General features: G+C 35.8%; 1 protein-coding gene and 1 long non-coding RNA gene across 7 annotated transcripts; one reads left to right on the top strand and one right to left on the bottom strand.

Annotated features, from left to right (window-relative positions):
• Nucleotides 1-280: 280 nt before the first annotated feature.
• LOC101735983 (uncharacterized) lies at nucleotides 281-22,198 on the top strand. Of its 6 annotated transcripts, none has more exons than XM_021352747.2 (6): nucleotides 281-738; nucleotides 931-1,109; nucleotides 13,988-14,247; nucleotides 15,009-15,245; nucleotides 18,333-18,432; nucleotides 19,389-22,198. In XM_021352747.2, the coding sequence occupies exons 1-6, from the start codon at nucleotides 611-613 to the stop codon at nucleotides 19,415-19,417; spliced, it is 933 nt and encodes a 310-aa protein (XP_021208422.1). In that variant the 5' UTR covers nucleotides 281-610; the 3' UTR covers nucleotides 19,418-22,198. The 6 variants fall into 6 exon arrangements, with proteins under 6 accessions (XP_021208422.1, XP_062529934.1, XP_062529935.1 ...); XM_062673951.1 differs by lacking the exons at nucleotides 281-738; nucleotides 931-1,109 and adding exons at nucleotides 5,285-5,545; nucleotides 8,353-8,821; XM_062673952.1 differs by lacking the exons at nucleotides 281-738; nucleotides 931-1,109 and adding exons at nucleotides 5,315-5,434; nucleotides 8,353-8,821.
• Nucleotides 6,579-8,280, bottom strand: LOC134200665 (uncharacterized). Its single transcript, XR_009975672.1, has 2 exons — nucleotides 8,096-8,280; nucleotides 6,579-7,186 (listed from the first exon to the last, which is right to left on the bottom strand). It is a non-coding gene; the product is annotated as an uncharacterized LOC134200665 (long non-coding RNA).
• Nucleotides 22,199-22,762: the final 564 nt, after the last annotated feature.

The raw sequence follows: 22,762 nt of genomic DNA, 5'->3' as shown, positions 1-22,762 counted from the left end.
CTGGTCTTTTCAGTTTTTAGCTCTTTGACCATGGAAGCGTTCATAAGGAAAGCCCTCAATGATCTACTACCGGGCCCAAATCGCGACTGCCTGAGAAGAACCAACAGAAATTCAGCGGACTGATTTATGGGCTAGCTTTCGATAGGGTCCCCATGTCTGCTCCTAACGTTGAAGCTACTGGAGTCTAATAGTGGATCCGATGCATAAAAAGTTCCGACGTGAGTACCTACTATTGACAAGCTTTCAACAGTGTCACGTACTGTCATTGTCTAACTACTTTATAACTTGTCAAGTTTCAATTTCAGCTAAAGATAAACTAATAACTAATAAGCTAAAGTTTCCGAAGTATAACTAAACTTTTCTTCCGAATTAAAATTAGAGTAATATACCGAAAACAGCTAAATTCACCTGTCTGTTTATATTGTGGATTTAATCCGTTAAAAAACAGTAGTATAAAAAGATACTAATATCTAACGAACTAAACAAACGAAGTTGTAAACATAACCTACAAGTGTGTTCATACAAGTTGTTCAATGAGAATAACTTGGTTTCGATTTTTCTAAACCTTGAACCGACCGAGTTATATTTTTCTGTAGCATGTGTTGTGCGAATGAAAAATATGCCTTTACCAACAAGAAATAACAAAGAAAACTTTAGATTACTGGACTTGTCTAGTGAAGACGAGTCAGAAGATTTACAGCTAGAAATTATTCCTAGCAGAAAGAAAAAAGCCACAAGGTTGGTATTGAATCTGGCCAATATTAGAAAAATAAATAATTTTTTCTTGTACTTAATACTAATTAAAACAACAAACATGGTTTAAAATACATACCAATAGGATAATCCAACTATCCATGAAAATAAATTCATATTTCTTCTTTATTTTTTACTGCGTTTTGATAATTAAACCTGATTTGATATGAATTTTAGACGAGAACGCAACCGTGTTACCACCCCACCAACAACCAAGAGTAGCATAAGTACGGACATACAATGTGCATTGCAATGGGCTGTTTGTGGCACCTTACTCCTGTGGCTGGTTATGCTGACTCGACTCTATGCTCAAATGTATGATCAGGTGTCAACTATGAATGGAGATATTGTCAAAGGTACATATTTAATTTAATTTAAATTCATTCCATTTAATTTTAAATTCTGTGTATACCCATAAATTAAAACAGAAATAAAATATTGACAAGTAGGATTAGGTCCCTCTGCTAAATATATAGTACTACTTCAGGGAAAAATTAAAATCTATTTCAATCAGCTAAGCAATTATAGGTATAATTATGAAAATGTAGAAAATCAACATCCTATATCACATATTTAGACACTGATCGTAAATTTCCTGATTTTTCAGAGATATATTTTTTAAATGTAATCCATAAAACTATACTATTGAATGCAGTCACAAATCCAATTATTAATAGTGTGAATTCAGTACAAAAAAAGTTTTATTAAATCAAGGTTAAAAGAGATTTAACCCAAAAACTTGACACCTTATTTAAAAAAGTACAACCCTAGACAAGCTATTAAAAATGGCCCATTTTATTATGATTAACATGAATAGTAAGCATCTAAATTATTTTATAGTTTGTAAGTGGATAAGTGGAAAAGTGTACTTTATTTAATTTAATATTTTATTCTATTTCTATTACATTTTCAATCTATACATTTTTCAAAAACGAAATCATTAAAATTTGGAGAAAAACAGAAAGAAAATAATATCATTGTTTAAAGGAGCACAGCTGTACTGCAAACTACTTAATGACTTGCAAAAATATCAACGTATTTAAAATAAAACAAAAAAATTCACCAAACTTAAAAAATATTACAAGACCCTCACCGCTGGCAAATAATCTGGAAATATAACTTTGTGTATTAATTAATTTCATAGTATCTCATTCTAAGTGAAGTCTATATTCTTAGAAACATAACCTTTAAATATATATATATTAATATATAAGTAGCGATATTATAGCGTGATAGCAAAAATACAACCGGAAAGCGGTGATCATATTTATGTCTTTATGGTACATCCATTTGTCGCCGTATCGCTTATCGTGTAGTACATAATACCTAATGTTTTGATCTATACCTTTTGTAGTAATAAAAATAATCTGTATTGCTTACAGCTATTTCACTTGTAGCTATCTTTTTTTTTTTAAATCACTTCGGTTTTCGTTCGTTCGTTTAAAATTTAAATCGTACTGCGTTTATTAGCGTCGTTCATTTGCTTAAGTCGTATTGGATCTAACCTTAAAGGTATAGTACCAAATCCTACATGATTATTTCAAAAGATCGCCGATTTAGTTCTCCATTCATCTTTTACATGAATAAATTTGCCACTGACGGTATAATATTAATAAACAAGACAGCATTTTTTTTCCTGCTTAATCTGATGGTCTTAAAGGTATAGTACCAAATCCTACATGATTATTTCAAAAGATCGCCGATTTAGTTCTCCATTCATCTTTTACATGAATAAATTTGCCACTGACTGAATAATATTAATAAACAAGACAGCATTTTATTTCCTGCTTAATCTGATGGTCTTGAGAGACCATTTCAGCGTTTCCTTAGTAAGTTGGTGAGCTCACAGGGCTCAAACTCGACGTCGTTGCTAACACTGACCCTAGCAAGAGCAGTGCTTCGCAGAATCTCCCACCGGATCGGAAACGCGACGCACTGAGAAGATCCGGCGAGAAACTCAGTGGGCTGTGTCTATGGGTTAATTCGCTTGTCGAGCCCTTCGTCGCAAGCGACGGGTTCGACGAGGACCCGTCCGCGTGAAGCTGGAATATCCCTTAGGTTACTGGCGAATAGGTAGGAAAAAAAAACAGCGCAGCTATCGTCGGGCATCGGGTGGGTGCACGTCGGCTGTAATTTTTCTTTGTTAGTATTAACCAATTTATTTGAAGACTAAATCCAACTTAATTGCGTACAAAGTCATGTATTTCATTAACGTAATTGAAAACATGTAAGAATTCGCCACCAATTAGAATTCAACCTTCAATATGAAAATTTACAAATAGGCTCGACCCCGTCCTAGAATTTCATGTTTCGGATCTGACATACTTAAAAATATAGGTCAAATTAATAACATAAGTTTGAAACGTCGCGTCAGTGGCATGCGATTATAGCATAGATCGATCCGCAGTTACAAATTTTCTAAATAATTATGTGTATACCTAACATATTGTGTTCATATACAATGTTCGTAGGCGACAACTGCAAGTAATGAAATCCAGTCTATAAAATATTGTAACCTTGCTTAATTAATGATTGAAGGGTACGTTGTCTTGTGAGAGTTCGGCGCGGTTTCCTTACGTCATCACTTTTGTTCCTAACTCGAGGCATGCACTGTTTTTAGCTCACCGTTCCATTACGATACTCCATTATGATGAGAGTACATTAACAATGCTCGCCCCTCTTTTTTTTTCTACCTAAGCTGTTTGCCTTGAGAGGTTATGTCAACGTAACCTAACAGAAACTCAGTGGGCTGTGTCTGTGGGTTAATTTTCTCGCCGAGCTCTTCGTCGCAAACGACGGGTTCGACGAGAACGATGATCGGTGCTTGAGATACCTAAAAGCACTGTAGTGAATCGGAAAACTCGCCCCCTAAGAGTCCTCGATCACAACTATTTGTGTCTTCTAACCTCTTTTTATTGTTTTTGTTGGCAAATAAGCCGTACGGCTCATTTCATGGTAAGCAATCACCCACGCTCATGGATACCAGTCAAACCGCTGTCTCCTATACAGAAAATTGAATATATGTTAGATGTTTTGGTTATTCGCGGCTTCGATATTCTGGTGTTCGAGATTTTTTTTAGAATTTAACGGTGATTACAAAGTGGCCATCGGTCTAACTTTTCGTAACGCTAGAAGAATAAAGGCATCACCGCAAAGAAGATTCTTCTAGAATTCTAATTTGTTATTTAAACATTTATTGTTATTATTATTTTTTACCTACTACTAATAATACCTTGAAGGGATTATACAAGTTTCATCGAGCGTGTAGACGGGTTCACGGAGTTCAGTCTGGGAGACTTTGCTAACATTTGCCCTAGCAAGATCAGTACTTGCGATCCGGTGGATCGGGAACGCTTTCCCTATTAACTTTCATTTTTTGTTCCTCAGGCGGCTGGGTAAAAGAGCTGCTCCACTATGTGCTAAGTGACTACCGAAGTTCATAGACGTCTCAACGTGAATTGCCATCCATTTGATAAAAAACGACAAGATCTCAATCGTATTGTATGACGACTATCTCACCCTACGAATCGCAACGAATAATTGTTCAGCATATATTGAATGCTGGTATATATCCGCGCGTGGCACAATACGCCCTAACACCGATAATTAAGGAAAGTAAACCGAATGATATGAGCAGGATCGAGGATCGGCGTGGACATCAATAATTTACGTAAAACAATGTGGAACGACAGTCAAGCCGCGGACGCCAAATTGTCTGTATCGTGACCACAGAGATAAGGTACAACGATACTGAAATTGGCTTATATTATTTTCCTTTATCAAATTATTTTTATTTGTGCTATTATATGTCAGTTACGTCACCTTTTTTTGGATTTAGAATGTTCACTATGCTGTATAGTGTATACATTTTTTTTTATTGCGCTATGTATCCTATTTCTTCTGCGAAGCCGTCTGCGTACCGGCTTGAGAGGTGGGACAGCCGTTGTAAAAAACAAATGACTTCTATCTCATGTTTCTAATGGATGTCGGCATTTACCTTATGTTCCGCTAACCACTTAACATCAGTCGGTTTCGTTCATGTAAATGGCGCAATAAATCTATACTAATATTATAATGCGGAAGAGTTTGTTTGTTTGAACGCGCTAATCTCAGGAACTACTGGTCCGATTTGAAAAATTATTTCAGTGTTAGATAGCCCATTTATTGAGGAATACTATAGGCTATATACGGTAATACCAATACAAGTTGAGCAACAATAAAGAATGTTTCAAAATAGGGGCTTAAATAGCTCCTTAACATTCTATAATTAAAAAATATTTTCCCTTTCTACGTAAATGAAGTGGGAGTAAAATTTAACGTTAGGTATACCAAAGTTACTATTCCACGCGTACGGAGTCGCGGGCAAAAGCTAGTAAATAAATAAAAGGCGGTAGTTCTTTTGACGTTCAACAAGTATGTACTTTCATTTAGGTTGAATAAAAAAAATTTTTTTTTGATTTCATTTGAAAAGAATTGTTCATTTCGCATCCAGTATCCGAAGTGTATCTGCTGTGTGATGCGGCGCTAGTTCGCGCATGCGTTGCCGCGCCTACGTCACTCTATTAGTGCTGTGCACGGCGTCCTCAGGGACCCTCGTGTTTTAAAATAAAATACACTAAAAAGTATTAATTTAGTGACATCGCAATTAAATCTAAATTTAAATTCCGCTTCGGTTTCAGAGGTTAACGTTTTAGCGTTCAAACGAGTCGTCTGTGCGTCGTTTCGGTTCTGTAAAACGGTTTTAGTTTCGAATTTGAATGTTTTATTAGTGATTTTAAAGACCAAAAACGCGGTGGGTTTGTAAATAAATTATTATTTCATGGTATTTGTTGTCTACACAACGTATGTGGTGCGGACGGCGCATGTGCAAACTTCATTCAGCGTGGACCGGAGACGCTCAGGTCGATACATGGTCACGATTTTTATCTCTGAAAACAGCTCTTATCTTATCATTCGATATTCATCAACAGCGAATTCCCTTAGATTAATTTTATCTGTTTATTTTTCGCAACGAGCCGTCTTAAATCAAACCGTAAATTGTCCAATGGCGTACACATATTTTAAAGTAAAATTGAGTTATTGCTTTAAGCTATTTCCGACTCGTTTATGGGAAGCATGCTGACAGTATGCATAGTAATATGCAATGTATAAAATTAAAATATAATTTGAAAATATACATTAAAAACTTACTTAAATTATATTAAAATTATAATACCATCGTCAAACAATATGTGATCTACTACCTATTATTGCTTCTTTACTTCTCATTTTTTTCTTCTTTATTAGAATATTTTTGTGATACCAATTGTACCGCTTGCACCACCAATTCATCTGTCGGTTAGTAAAAGACAATTCCTAAACTTTCACACTATAGATGAGTCACAGTTACATTTTTACTCGTTATGAAATGTCATATTTTTTCGATATACATAATATTTATGACTAGTATATCGAGTATTACGTCGGCCTTGTATTAGTGAAACGAAAATATCGTATCAAAAATTTTTTATGAAACAAGCTCTATCATTAAACTATTTTAACCGACTTCAAAAAAGGAGGAGGTTCTCAATTCGACTGTTATGTTTTTTTATGATTTTTTTCCTCATAACTTTTGACTGGGTGAAGCGATTTTGATGATTCTCTTTTTATTAGAAAGCTGACGCTTCCCGTGTGGTCCCATTTCAATTTAGTCCAGTCCTGATAATGGTATCCGTGAGAAAACCATATAAGTCTTAAATTTGGATTAAGTATGTGCGCGACAAATAGATGAATAACTCAATATCACGCCAACCGATTTCGATGTTTTCTTTTTTTGTGTATATTAATTTGTTTTGTGATATCATTTCTTTTCTATTTGCAGTCGGTTTTTGTTAAAGCATGTCTGTTTACAATTATTATTGAGTTAATTACTTTAGCCTTTATAACTGCACATGTACAATGTAAATACCATAATAGAGTTGTATGACATTTATTAATGTTAGGCTGTTAAAAGATACTTTACGATAGGGCCTAGTATTCTAATACATTGATTTGCTTGTCTAATTAAGTGCATACGTCTGAAATGTACCAAGCTATTACGAGTAATCTAGAAGTATTTAAATGAAATCCCGTCTAAATATGTTTTAGTTCAGTCCTATTTTCAACTAAACGAGCCGTCGCAACAGCTAATCATTAACTTCACTTATCAACCGTCATCTCGGTGCTAACATATTCACATCTTTGAAAAAATCGTGCGTCACGATAACGCCTCTTATTGTGGCCGCCTCTAACTAAATATTATTATTATTATCCGACCCAGGCGATGGGACGACGCAAAGCCTCTGTCGCCCAAAACATGTCCTGTCGGATACTCCAGATCCCCTTTCGGTTCTTTTAGGTTCATTGGTCATCGTTCTCGTCAAACTCGTCGAATTTGCCCCCCTTAGGCTAGTTGCTGGTAGGGAGAAAAAAACAAAATAAAAAAAACATAAGCACACAATCTGTAGTTCATCTTCTATTCGATTGTCCTCAATGGAAAATATAGTCAAAATTTCGTTTACAATAAATAAACAATTTAAAACGCCCACTAAAAAGATGAGAAGAAATTTATGAGTGCTTTCTTCTTGCTTCGGTTTCCTCAATACTGAGGGTCGTGACCACCTCCTTGCAATAAGAGCTTATTACGGACCATTCCAAATTATGAGTACTAAATAAATAAAAAATGTTGAACTTATTCCTTCAACTTGTTTTGTCTTTTTGGTTCGTTGTTGTATACATAAAAAATAATTACATTCATTTGTACAAAGAGAAAAGTTAACAAAGGCGAGGTCAACGTAGATAGAAGACAATAAAATTGTCTACCCAACAAGGACCTTAACGAAGACCTTTCTAAATGTTTACAAAATATTTTTGTACAGAAAACCTGGAAGATATCGAATAAGATCAAATGTGATGAATCGTAACCGTCAAAATAGATTTAGATTACCTCGATGGTACTACTGTACAATCCAAAGTTCCTGGCCCACTAACGACTCTGCTGTTTATTTAAATGTCATATTATCTTAAGCAACCATTGAATTTTAAGGTAATGAAACGAATCCAAGATCATATTTTTAAATTCCAATTCAAACAAATACAGAATTGCTATAATCTTCTTAGCATAAATAATGATTATTTGATACTAAACTTCTAAACCCTGCCTTTAGATTCACACAAATAAACGACCTTACTTGACTATGATATACTTCTATAAAGGAAGTAATGTCGCGATGTATAGTTAAGCTTTTAGCTTTGACTCGGACCGTACCTAATGCTGTGACGTGCGTCATGTCTCACAATGCCATATAATTACATATAAGAATACCTTTGTAAAGTATAATTCACTCCCCGCACCACGCTGCAGTGGCCAATAATAAATGAATTGTGACGACATAGATTAGGGTGATAACGTGAGCTACTGTGTTGCCTCGCAAAACAGTACCACATAAACGCTTGATAGATTTGACCAGCATCACGAAAATATTACGATCAAACTAGTTTCGGGCAGGAACGAAGCACAGACTTACAGCGCGGATGTTGTACGACTGACGATAAAAAAATAAATGTTCGTGTTTAAAACAGTACGTATGCAACGCGACGGTAAACATAGATATTAAACAGTGTTTTAAATTAAGAATACAAAAGTTATTTGCCACAGTGACGTGAGATTGAGCGCACGTTTGTACTGAAAGTGAAAGTGTCCAAATAATAAGTTGCGGCGCGGATGCGTTTACGGTAGCGTCTGTGTTAGTGATGGGGAGTGCGGTACACGCTTCTGGCCCGCCCAGGGTCGGGAAGAAGATGAGGAAGAGGCGGGAATTGGACGCTTTAGTCGGTGTCGGATCTCGTGGGGGCAGACTGTTGTCTGCCTCTAGCGATGAAGGGGAACCTTGGGGCAGGCGTACGACGAGACGCCGTCGATCCCGCCCATTCGTTCGCCTGGCTGCAGGACTCGCTTTGTGCGTCTGTTTAGTGTCAGCTGCAACAGTATTATGGCTTTTCGTGGACGTGCGAAGACAAATCGTGTCGCTTCGAATGGAAATGGACAGAGGTTTGATATTTACTAAATTTAAAATAAAAAATTTGACTCTATAGTATTCATATCACGTTCCTTTGGAGTTAGTGCGTGGGTGTTGAATCAAGCTTCGAAACAATAACCATGTCGAACAACTTTGTGAGTCGCTAACCTATACTTTACTGTCGAATATGTAATTTTTTTTATTGCTTAGATCGGTGGACGAGCTCACAACCCACTTGGTTTTAAATGGTTACTGGAGCCCATAGACATCTACAACGTAAATGCCGCCACCCACCTTTCGATATAAGTTCTAAGATCTCAGTAATACTCAGTATAGTTACAACGGATGTCCCACCCTGCAAACCGAAACGCATTACTGCTTCACGGCAGAAATAGGCAGGGTGGTGGTACCTATCCGTGCGGATTGACAAGAGGTCCTACCACCAATATGAATATGAACATGTAATTTTTTGTTTCATAAACAATAACATTATAAACTTAGTCATACAAATTTTATTTGAGACATGTTATTGCCAATTAATTGTTATCGTTCTGCTCAATCTAAAATGATTCGTTATAGTGAATAGTGTAAGTCTAGTGTATAGACCTTGACGTCGGTTAATATTTAGAGGTCATACATATCATTATCGTTTTTATAAACTGCACATATAATATGTCCAGGCTCATTGGTCAGTATCGCTAGTGGTCGATGACACTGATAACTTTTACTAGAATAATAGGGACACTCTTTAATTTCTTTTTCTTTTTTATATATGTAGATACAGTTTCGTAGCTCGTATACAGTTTTTTTTTTAAATTGGGCCCAGTTTGCCAACTCTTATTTGTTTTGTCAAAGCATTTACTTTTAGCAAGGCGATTTTTTGCGTGTTTATTTTTAGATCGCCCTTGAATTCGCAGAAGTTTGAAATTTATCTACTCGTTTGTTTTTTTGAAACATATTTGCAAGGTGTAATCCAACGTGGAATACCTTAATTACGATATATGCAAAATACTCACAAATAGGAAAAGATAAAACGTTCAGTACCTTTTGCTCCTTTTTCTGTTTGATAACTAAATATATTTTTGTTTAGTAACTATGAACAAATTTTTGTTAATGTTAATTTGAAATGTAATCTTTTTACCTTTACAAAAAAATACAATATTACCCGTTCATTAACAAAATAAGAAACAAGAAAAAAAAACGACTTCATTAGTAAAAAACCTCAATTAAACTGTCTTAACACTGTCTGCAAAATATGCAATCTAATTTAATTGGATGACTATTTAAAATAATTATTTATTAAAATGATTATTTAAAAATAAATACTGAACCGATTTAAATTCATTTTCTATGGGACCAACGTAAAAGTATATAATTTTTAAATCGATTTATAAATGACTATATTCTATGGTAACAAACATAAAAAAAATCGACCGAATTGGAACCTGTTTTTTATTTTAAGTCTATCAAAAATCAATATAAATATTGAGAGGTCATTGGTTATAGTCGAACTTCTATGAATAGGTATGAATTGTATGTATGTATATATTATATAATTGTGGATATGTAGTAAAGGATTTCTTGCTTATGTATTGTCTCGTATCGGAACCCAAGATAATTTTACGGCAGAAATGGCGGAACGTTGGTATATGCGTCTGTGCTCATAGCACGCGGACCCATTAATTTATTACAGTCACTAGTTACGACGAGCTACGTTGGAAAATGAGAATATAAAGATATATTATCATATCAAAACAAGTATAGAAAAACATTTTTTTTCCTACCTATGCCGATAGCCTTCAGAGGCTATTTCAGCTTCTCCTTAACGTGAAGGTGAGCTCACGGGGCTCTAACCGGGAGTGTTGCTAACACTGGCCCTAGCAAGAGCACTGCTTTGCAGAATCTACCACCGGATCGGACACGCGACCCACTGAGAAGATCCGGCGAGAAACTCAGTGGGCTGTCTATGGGTTAATTCACTCGTCGAGCCCTTCGCCGCAAGCGATGGGTTCGGCGAGGACAGTGACCGGTGCTTGTGGTACATAAAAGCACCGTTAATAAAAAAAAAAAAAATAAAAAAAAAAATAACTTTTATTTCAAGACATCAGTCTCATATTGTGTTAGTATTACAAATAACTTACGAACTATGTTAGTATTTAAATAAACCAATCAACTCCGTCCCTGGCAGCCCCATCAAGCAGCATGTAGAACATGCAACTTGATGAACCTACCCAGGGTCGGGCCATCCAGTCTTTCAGCTAGTACCCTCAAGACATTGTTGGTGCTTCCTCCTACTCTACGCATAATGGATAGGGAGGATACGTAATGACTAAAAAAAAACTATATTATATAATACAATACAAAGAAAAGACAAAGTATACACGTGTAAAAAAATACATGTAACTGTGTATAGATGGGGAACTTTAAAACGTAGTTAATACATTTGAATCGCAAACCCGTTCTTAAGTCGTAATCTTTGTTTTGTGTCTCAATTCTCAGTAGTTGAGACATAAAGTCGAATATCGAACAGTTCAAAATGTCAAACTATTATCGCTTTTTGTTTTATTGTATATAGCTTGTTGTTTTTTCTTGTGTGTGCGATAATTTCTTTGTTCTCTATATATATTTATTATCTGCATAGCGTCTAGACGTCGTTCTATGGTCCAAATAAAAAAAAAATGTCTGATCATACAATGCTTAACATGTCTTTGTATCAAAAATAATTTACGGGCGATCTGAGGTCGGGAAGGGGATGGAGGGGGAGGAGGGGTGTTTAAGGGTAAAAAACGGTTTTTCTCGATTTCCGGCAAAACTAAAAGTCCTACGGAAAAAAGTAAAATCGCAAAGGTAATAAAAAGATCTAAAACTTTTGTGTTTACACTTTCTTCACATAACCTCAAAATTTATGTGAAAAATTAAAAAAACCAAGATTTTGGTTTTTTATTTTTATCTTTTTCAAAAAAAAAACATTTTTCACGAAATTTGGTGAAAGCTTACCTTTTTATGTCCCAAATACGCTGTAATTAATTTGATTAGAAATATTTATTTTTTCACCTTATTTTCAATTAATATCGAAAAACCACCCTAATTTTCAATCGAAAATTTACCTGTCAAAATATCAGCTTTTTTTCAAAAAATTGGTATGTTTTCTGTTCGTTGAAATCTCTACCTTCCGATGGTGAAAAAAAAACATGCTACTACATATAGTAAATCTTCTCAGAAAATTCAAAAAATCGAAAAAAACTCGAATTCGAATTTTTTTATTATTATTATATACAGTTTTAATTTTAAAATTTACACTTTAATTACTCAAAAATCATAAGATTACATGTTATATTGATAAAAAAAAATTGCAAATCGAAATATACTACTATAATTAACAAACAAATAAGTTAATAAAATTAATATGTAATAAGACATCTACAATATTTGGAGAAAGTTCTCGAATCTTCTTTAAATTATATGCGTAGATGCCTATTTTATAACTATTTTTAGATAACTTATATACCTGAGTGACCTACGAAAAATTTTAGCCCATCAAAAAGTATTTGAAATATATGAAATATACATGAAAATGTGTTTCTATGATCTGTGTTAGTCACTTAGCTGAACACGTGTCTTATTAATCCTTGCCCGATATAGAGACTCAACACTCGTAATACCTTGCATATAATACATAGGTATATAGACAATTCGCATTTTGAGATGCACTCTAATTTGTTTATCTTAAATTATAAAACAGTAATTATTAAATATTTATCTGTAACATACATATCACGAATACAAGGTTTTTGTTTAAATTACATATTTACAATTTACATAGTCGTACGGAGTTCACGGTCGTCAATATTGGCTTTGGGACGTGAGACTTGTTAATTATATGCGCAAGCCGACCGTCATTTGTCCTATCTATCTAGTTATTAATACGCCTCCAGTACAAATACGGAAAATTATGGTTTTTCGAATCATTAGCTGATGTGTATTTGTTTTTGTATGCGTCAACGTGTATTCTTGCTATTGTGTGGAGAGAGCAGTGTGCTTAGTGCTATAATATAGTTTTTGGAACGAAGTTCCTTATCGCGCGTTGTGAAAGGGGGCTAGACGGAAAAAAAATCTTACGAAAAGTTGTCACGACACTTTTTGCTATAGTAAGCTATTGTAAGCTGTGCGGCGTCGCATGTTTCTCTGTCTGTCTGTCTCTCTCTCTCTCTTATAGAAAGCAAGCCAGATATTTTCATTTCTATTTCGCATTGAACAGTGTGGTCTCGCGACGATTATTTTTGTTGAGTGTATACAGGTTTTTTGTAAATAATAAATAATAAAAAACAAAAAAAATATTATTACAACTTAAAAAAAATTTTTTTTTATTACAATTCCTTCACTAATTAATCGAAAGGAACTTCGTTCCATCCGGGTGTCCCTTGACACCTCTCAAGTTTTTTTTTATCTATTTGATCGCGTATAGAGTTGGAAACGTTCTACGTTTGCCGCTAGGGGCGCTGTTCCAACTCCATACAATTTGAGTTAACTTTTACGCGATCGAGCAGTTAAAAAACTCGCACTAAGCACGCAACGCAGACGAGCTTGCTACCCGCATGGTTACAGTGCGAATTACACCTCGAGACATTAGATCGAAGACTCGATAGTTTTGTATAATGTCTGCTCCACGATTTAAACTATAGTGCATTATTACTTACGACAGTTTCAGGCAGGATTGTCGTAGCTAGATGCTAACTGACTATATAGCCTGATTAGATGTTGTAACCGTGTCACGCCTTTTCATTACCTTTGTTGGTAGAGAAGCATTTCCATCTTTCTAATGGTATGTGGCCACCGTCACTCATGGATATCAGCAATGTCACGGGCACAGCCAAGCCACTGCGTGCTGTTGAGGACTCTTCTCAAACCTAGTTCAAATATGGACATTTCCATGTACTTTTTGTGTTTAATATTTTTCATTTGTTTTGATTTTATATTTATGCACAATAAAACATACTTTTACAATTACTGGCTGTATACATATAAACTTTTAAGGAGAAAAGTATTCTCTTAAAGACCTTTTACCCTACATGTTCCTTGTTGGTGTAAGGCTAGTAAAAATATCAAACATTCACGTTCGTAACGCAAACTTAACCATTTTTATCTCTTATTGCGCCAATAGAACTCCAATTAATCGGTTTCCTTCTCGTTGTCCTTAGTATCCACAAGCAGTGCCAGCGTTACCGACGCCCTGCAGATATGCCACACGGCAGCGAAAGAATTGAGAGGCAATACGAGCGTGCTGAGTCACAAACTCGCCGAATTAGAGGAACAGCATCAAATACTCGTGAGCCGTGTCGACGCGGCCACCCAGGACCTGGCGACGCTCTCTAAGAAGCTCGATGGAGCACCGACGCTTGCAGACACGCCGATGCGACTCGCCGAGCTACAAAGGACCGTCGCTGTCTTCGGATCCGAGGTTAAATCCTTGACTAATCCAGTTTTATTAACGCAACGAATCTTAAGTCTCTATTAGCAATTGTAAATGTCTATAATATATAATTCTACAGCGGTTTTTACGGATGTTCCTCTATAACTACTGAACCATGCATCCGATTGAATTGAAACCTTGTATCCATGTTTTTTATTTTTTTATTGCCATTGTAGGCAGACGAGCATACGGCCAACCTGATGGTGAGTGGTTACCGTCGCCCATGGACTTTAGCAACGCCAGGGGCAGAGCCAAGCCGCTGCCTACCGAAAATACATGTACTTAATGGATAGGCCAATATTTATATTAGTGTTGGACTCCCTACACCAGTTGCGGGGGCGTTAACGATGAGAATGTTTATGGGGGTGAGAAATAATAATGTTAATTTTAAATACCCAGCGAAGCGGACGGGTACAGCTGGTCTATTTATATACCTGTATTATTCTTCAGGTCTATCTATACAAAGAAATGCAATTTTTATCATCTTTAAAACGCTGATCCACTTAAAAATTTGTACGCATGGTCGATGACGATACATTTCTACTTATTATTTAACTGGTTCTTATATACTTTTGTTTTAGTCTAAATAAGTTCCACGGCGGTTGCAACGCCTATGAAATATCGGAACGCGTTTAATTAATGTTTATAATTTATATTTTTATCAGAATAGATATTTTTATGTATCGTATTGATATCTTTAACCTGAATAAAAACAGGGCAGTAACGATTATGTGCATTCAAACAAACAGATAAAGAGCTTAGATGGTTCTCTGCAATCGGCGAAGAATCAAGCCTTGACCGCAACTACGGGGATAGAAGAAGTACGCAATTTGCTGCGTCAGCTCGATGCGAGGACGAATGAAACCATATCCAATGTAACCGCCAATCAGAAGGCCAATCACGAGCTGAAGGATGACGTCACGAGTCTGAATAAAACGATAGTGGCCAAAGTGGAAGCCTTGCAGACGAGGATAGACGAGATCCAAGTAAGCGTTGTTCAAGTATTCGATATGTCACTTAATCTGTATTGTTTACCTTATGCAGCGATCGCGCGGAAACAACCTCCGATAAAGGTCGATGAATTACTTACTATAATAATTAGCCCGATTAAATTGAATGGCGCATACATTTCCGTTTTCATTTAATATAATTACAGCTTTATTATGTACAGCTGACCCGAAAGACTTCGTAGTGCCTCAATCGATAAATAAAAGACTACCTAAAGTTTTGTATAAAATAAACTTAAAACAAACAAAAGGAATCCGTCCGACGGGGGCACATCGAAGGAAAAACAAAATTGTTATTTTTATTTAATTCTGACCATTTTCACAATTTTTAAACCTTCTCTGGACTTCCACCAATAATTCAAGACCAAAATTAGCCAATACATCCAGCCGTTCTCGAGTTTTAGCGAGACTAACGAACAGCAATTCATTTATATATATAGATTCGATAAAATGTACTTTGCGTTGTTTGGTGAAAGTGACGTATCTATATTTATTATTTGGATTAAATATCGACGGTAATTTTAGTTCATTATAAATTTTAAAGACCAATACTATAACACTAATAGTATAAATATTATTGGCGGTGTTTAGCAATTTTTTTAATAACAATGATATGTAGTTTCATTTATTACATTTGCTTTAAAAAAAAATGAAAAATAAAAATTCTTCTCAAAGTGGGTGGCGGCATTAACATTGTCGATATCTATGGACTCCAGTAACCACTTAACACCAGGGCCATGAGTCTACCCAACTAAGCAAAAAAAAGCTTTAGTACAAGTGAAAATTGATTGGGGTAACTACTCGTATACTGAGACCTTAGAACTTACATCTCAAGGTGGGTGGCGCATTTACGTGGTAGATGTCTATGGGCCCCAGTAACCACTTAACACCAGGTGGGCTTTGAGCTCGTCCACCCATCTAAGCAATAAATAAAAAAAAATCATGTACCACTTAATTGATAGTCAGCACTTGAGTTTTTTTTTTCATTACGTGGGTACGCTATTTCGCTATTATGGCTATTAGTGTTCACAACGTCACAACGATCACAATACCATCGCTGACCTTTGAATTGTTTGAGATGACACCATCATCTCGTTTTTACCATCGCACCGCCCGCCACCGGAGTAGAGTTCATCCAAACTACCTGGAACCACTGCGGTCATCCACAGTGCGTTTCCAGAGATCTTTATTGCCACGTACCATCCGGCTTCGGAATGAGCTCTCCTCCACGGTGTTTCCCGAGCGCTATGACATATCCTTTTTCAAAGGAGGCTTGTGGAAATTATTAAGCGGTAGGCAGCGACTTGGCTTTGCCCCTGGCGTTGATGACCTCCATGAGCGACGGTAACCACCCAATAAAAAAAATCTTGAAACATGTGGTCGAAATCTTAGTTGTTTTGAAGAATGGCTAACCCACTCTAGAAACCAGAGACCCTGACTGCTTTGCAACAGAATGTTATAGTACATTTGAACTCAAAATACGCCCTACCAGTAATTACGCGATATGAATTTTGTGAGTTTAAACCGGTCATCGTTCTCGTCGAACCCGTCGCTTGCGACAAAGGGCTCGACGAGTAAATTAACCTTCAGACAGCTCACTGAGTTTCTCGCCGGATCTTCTCAGTGAGTCGCGTTTTCGATCCGGTGGTAGATTCAGCGAAGCACGACTCTTGCTAGGGTTCGTGTTAGCAACGTCATCAGGTTTGAGCCCCGTGAGTACTAGTTAAGGCTACTTAAGCTTAGGTAGGAAAAAAAAAGTGAGTTTAATTTAAAAACTCTGTTAATAATAAATGTAGATTTGTTTCAATTTCGCCAATGGACCTTTATGAATATTCATACATGAAAATTCGAAAAACAATTTCCTTGACAAAACCAAACGTTAAGGTCGACAATCGCTTGAACGTGTTTTCCATTTTAATACACGTTTACGTATTTACTCGTATGCGTAAATAGTGTTTATTGCCTTGTGCATTCTAATGCCTATTGCCTCGAGAAAATGTTTTATTCCATGCATGTTTAAATCTTCTGTATTGAGATTTGCTGATAATTGTACGTTTTCTTCAACATTTATTGGAGTCGACATTTAAACTAGTTCTTGGTTACTTTATAGATATATTGAGACGTGCATTCAGTATCAACAGCTTCTTATTCGTAAGAATCATCATTATTATCCTGCCCTTCTTCCAGTCACCTGGGGTCGGCCGGGTCGGCGCAACATGTTTTCTTCTTCTATACTCTTCTATCATATACCATTTCTTCGCTCACTCCCCTCTTACCCATATCGTCTTTCACGCAATCCATCCATTTCTTCTTAGGTCTATCTCTTCCTCTATATCCTTCCACATTCATAGTTAACATTCTCTTACCAACCTCATTTTCATTTCGTCTCATCACATGTCCCATACCATCCCAAACGCGCACTTCTCAGCTTCTCTGTCACAGGTGCCACTTTCAGACTTCCTCTAACATATTCATTCCGTATTCTATTCATTCTTATTACTCCACACATCTATCGCAACATTCTCATCTCTGCTGCATGCAATCGCCTTATTTTATTCGTAAGAATCTGTAATATTATTTTTATAACTCCGCAAATTTCAATTTTGAAGGCGTAATAGTTTGCTAATAGGAAACATGCCAAATTGGCTATCAAATACAACCGGCTCCGATTATTGTTGTAAATGCTGAATGGCGCTTATTTATTAGGGAACCTCACCCATCAGACCATGGAGGCTTCAACTTTTTTTTTCTTTTTTTCCTACCTATGCTGATAGCCTTGAGAGGCTATTTTAGATTCACCCTAACGTGTACATGAGCTCACGAGGCTCAAACCGAAGTGGTGTTAACACTGGCCATAACAAGAGCAGTGCTTCGCAGAATCTACCACCGGATCGGAAACGCGACCCACTGACAAGATCCGGCCAGAAACTCAGTGGGCTGTGTCTGTGGGTTAATTCGCTCCGTCCTTGCGACGGGTTCGTCCTCGTCGGTGACCGGAGGCTTCAACACAATCCAGTCTAGAGGTTACAGCGAATGCTAAATGAGTGCTATTCTCCGTGTGCACAGAAGCCGGTCAGCACAGCGGCGCCCTCTGCAGCAGCGCCAACCACAACCAGCAGCACGACCACTACGAGTACGTCGGCAGCCACGCAGGCCCAACCAGCAGGTATACTATAGATATATTATCTATACTATAAGATTATAAAGAGGAAAGATTTGTTTGTTTGTTTGTATTGAATAGACTCCGAAATTACTAAACCGATTTGAAAAATTCTTTCACTATTTGGAAGCTACACTACTCCCGAGTGACATAGGCTATAATGTTTTTGGAAAAAATTAGAGATCCTACTTAAAATTCTTTACATCGCGTGCCCTGCGAAAACTATTGATTATAGAATAAAATAATGTACTACGACTTTGTAGAGCACATTATTATTTACAAAAAGTGTCGCGACAGCATGTTTAACTACTATAGTTATGCCGAAATAAGTGTTTTTTTTATTTAAAAAAAGAAAACAACGTCAAATGTCGTTGAAATTTTTGTTAAGGACCCGAGCGGTGCCGGAGCGGGCCGCTTGTATATTATATAGACAAACAATTCTCCATGTCTTATAATCGGTGCAGACTTTGCATCTAAGTCAGTGTTGGAGCGCAAGTGGCTCCATCTATAAGAATCACATTGTTTTCTGTTACTGGTGGTAAGACCTCTTGGGAGTCTGCACGGATAGGTAACACCACCCCGCCTATTTCCGCCGTGAAGCAGTAATGCGTTTCGTTTCGAAGGGTGGGGTAGCCGTTGTACTTATACTGAGACCTTAGAACTTGTAACTAACTTGAGACCTTAGAACTTATATCTCTAGGTGGGTGGCGCATTTACGTTGTAGATGTCTATGGGCTCCAGTAACCACTCAACACCAGGTGGGCTGTGAGGTCGTCCATCCATCAAAGCAATAAAAAAAAAACAGTACTGGAGAGTTTTTCTTTTCCACCACAGGCCATTTAGAACAACTGCCATGTTGTATTATTTAAGCAACGTTTTAATATCTCACCTGTCTAAATCATCTCAATATAAATTTCATTGTAGTTTTTTAAATATAATAAATCGTTATAAATATGTTTCAGGACCGCCAATGAAGCCAACGGTACTTTAAGATTTTAAATTTAAAGTATACAAGCGGATGGAGAAGTGCTCATGAGTGATCTCAAAACGCCTGACGTCCACCAACTTTATAGTACGATTCGCAGTTCGTCCTTTGACTTTTCAACAAACTGTGTGCTTAGTGCGAGTTTTTTAACGTTCTCGATAGCGTAAAAGTTAACTCATATTTGTATGGAATGGAATCGTTTGCGTACGTTTGCCGCTAGGGGCGCTGTTCCAACTTCATACAAAATTGGGCTAACTTTTACGCTATCGAGAACGTTAAAGAACTCGCACTAAGCACACTGATTAGTTGAAACCGATAAGAAAATAGATTTCAAATAATAACTGGGCGTACCCTGCATTTTTATCTACGTGAATGATCATGTTCTTGTATAAACAAATTGAATGTCGATTCTTAAGTAACCTTCGAAAAAATATTTATCCATTGCTTCGTTACTGCCAAGAAAACGACAAATACGCAATGGCTTTTGTAATATAATAATAATAATTTGAGGAAGAAAAAAAATAGATTCCAAACCACGCTGATTGTTGGAATCAGCTGACATTTTAATCAAAACGTATGTACGTCGTTGGGTAATTTATGATTAAGTAAGAAGATCCGTCGTAACATCCGTCGTGATATTAACAGAAACGATAGTGCAGAAAATTACTAGCAAAAGTGCTGTTCTATTATCGAAATTCAAATTAAATTTATCGATAAAAAAATTAACAGTAATAGTGCTAATAGTTTAAATTGAAATTAAATTCTCGACAGCCTGATTTGATATGGTAATTAGAATGAAATGATTACATTATACCGCAAGGTTAAAACGCAAAATTGAACCCGGTTAATGTTACGCATATTATTGTTTTGATTAAGCTTACATTTAATCTTCTCCATAAATAAAATACTGCTTTAGATACTTTTCCCAATTTAAAATAACTGCGTAATAAAAATGAGCATGTTATTTTTATCGTCGGCTTCTTAAAATTGAAACGTGGGATCAAAATCATTCGCTAATTTAATTACTAACCGGTTTTATAAATTTTACATTATTATGCATTCTCTTAGTTCTTCTATTGACAATGTATTCTATCTCCGAAAGATTTAATATAATAACAAAACTACATTTGTTCGTGTGTGTGAGTTTATAATCCTCTTTAGTATTAAAGTATAAAAATAATTTGATACTTTGTGTTTTGAATTTGAAATGTTTCAAAAAGTATGTAGTTATTTCATTATGTCGTACTCACATATGCACTGTGTTAAAACGTGTGATTTGACATTAATGTTTTAAGTTAAAAGATAAGTTCTGAATGTCATGAAAGTCTTTAAAACTTCTTACTCTACTTACTCTCTTTAGAACTTCATTCAATGTTCATATTATTATTTCGTCATCGCAAGAACGTCTGACGGATAACGGAAGCTATTTTTATTTATGGTTAATAATATTATTTATAAGTTAATTATTTGATCAAGCTTATCTCGTTATGCCAAATTTCATCAAATGCCAGAAATCATCCTTCGTTTTCGGGAATCTGTTTCTTAATTATATTTCAAATATCATGATAATTCTATACCATTGTGTTCAAATGTTTGAATAAGCCAAAATATAAAAGTCAGAGGACCTGCCGTGACTCACGCGCTTAGCTCAGTTGTTATGATAAAAGGAACCCTCCATTTCGTTCTAAGGAATATATTATTATGACATTTGATGGTCGTTAACCTGGATGACAGTGACAGCTTTTGACAGTATTTAAAAATATTTCGAATAATAAAAAAAAACACATTTTCACTTTTTCTTGTATCTACATTTTTCAGTTACATCGTGTACTCTTTTTAGGTTAAGATACGTTCTGTTATAATGTTTGAAAGAAGATATTTAATTTAAAAAGTGTGGCGTAAAAATATTTTATATAAAATAAATCATTTAATGACTTTTATTCACTATTATACTCTTGAGAAATCTATTAAAAATATGTTCGTCAATGGAATGAGATAAATTATAAACGAAACTTTTTTTTGTGTATGTGCAATACTTCGCACTGGGAACTGTGGCTGCTTTTAATGGAAATATCAGAAACCCAATGATATTGAAAGAAACAACTATTATAATTTGTAAACTTGGGAATGAGAGCACTGAGAAAAACTACATAACTAAACTGTATACTTTGTTTTTGTTCAATCTAAACAAGTAGCGACATTTTTATTTTGACAACAATGCTATTTATTTTAAAACGTGGTACTCCGAAACAAGAAACTTAAAAGTTACCCTCAACGTAATGAATTAAAAACTATAATATTTTATTATGTAATTAATTATTATACTATATATTGAGCGATAATGATTTTCACTTTTTAAACAATACAATTAATAATTATTTCCATATTATTTCTTATTCTTCTCTCAGCTATATGAAACTATAAAAGTTAAACTTATCAAGAAGCGAAAATGTCTCTTAAAGCATTTAAATATAATTGCAAATTCTTTACATAATTTTGATCTATAATACAATTTTTCGTTAATGCCTTTCCAGTGATTTCGAGCCGCACTAAGATTGTAGAAAAGCATTAAATTTTACCTTAAGTTTCTTTTTAAGAGTATCCACTGTTAAGACCAAAAGAACGCAATAATCATTCCGAGTGAGAACTTATACAGTTATTGTAAATATTGTAGTAATAGTTTACAATTGTAATAATTAATTTAATTATACAATGGACGCGCACTTCATTTTAGAGTTGTCGACTGGAGTGTGGATGTTGTGTTGTAATAAATTATTGTTATTATTTTTTGATTATTTTATTTGAGTATCTATTTTTTATATGCAGGTAGATGGAAACTTAAGGATGTTTTTTATTTTACTGTCGTACATGAAGCTCACAGAAGATCCGGCGAGAAACTCAGTGGGTTGTGTCTATGGGCTAATTTACTCGTCGAGCCCTTCGTCGCAAGCGACGGGTTCGACAAGGACGGTGACTGGTGCTTGAGGTACCTAAAAGCACCCTTAATGGATCGGGAGGATCCGTAATGATGTGTTTAGGGTCTGATGCTATGGACTAAGGTTTACATCTAATTCTCGTTTGCAGTGAGTTTGACAAATACATTTTCTTCAGTTTTTTTTTTGCTTAGATGGGTGGACGAGCTCACAGTCCACCTGGTGTAAAGTGGTTACTGGAGCCCATAGACATCCACAACGTAAATGCGCCACCCACCTTGAGATACAAGTTAGAAGGTCTCAAGTATAGTTACAATGGCTGCCCCACCCTTCAAACCGAAACGCATTACTGCTTCACGGCAGAAATAGGCAGGGTGGTGGTACCCACCCGCGCGGACTCACAAGAGGTCCTACCACC

The sequence above is a fragment of the Bombyx mori genome, chromosome 19 (assembly GCF_030269925.1).
Source record: "Bombyx mori chromosome 19, ASM3026992v2".
In the NCBI taxonomy this organism is placed as follows: Eukaryota; Metazoa; Arthropoda; class Insecta; order Lepidoptera; family Bombycidae; genus Bombyx; species Bombyx mori.
Note: the sequence above shows the minus strand (reverse complement) of the source record. Positions and strands in the feature narration are given on the sequence as shown.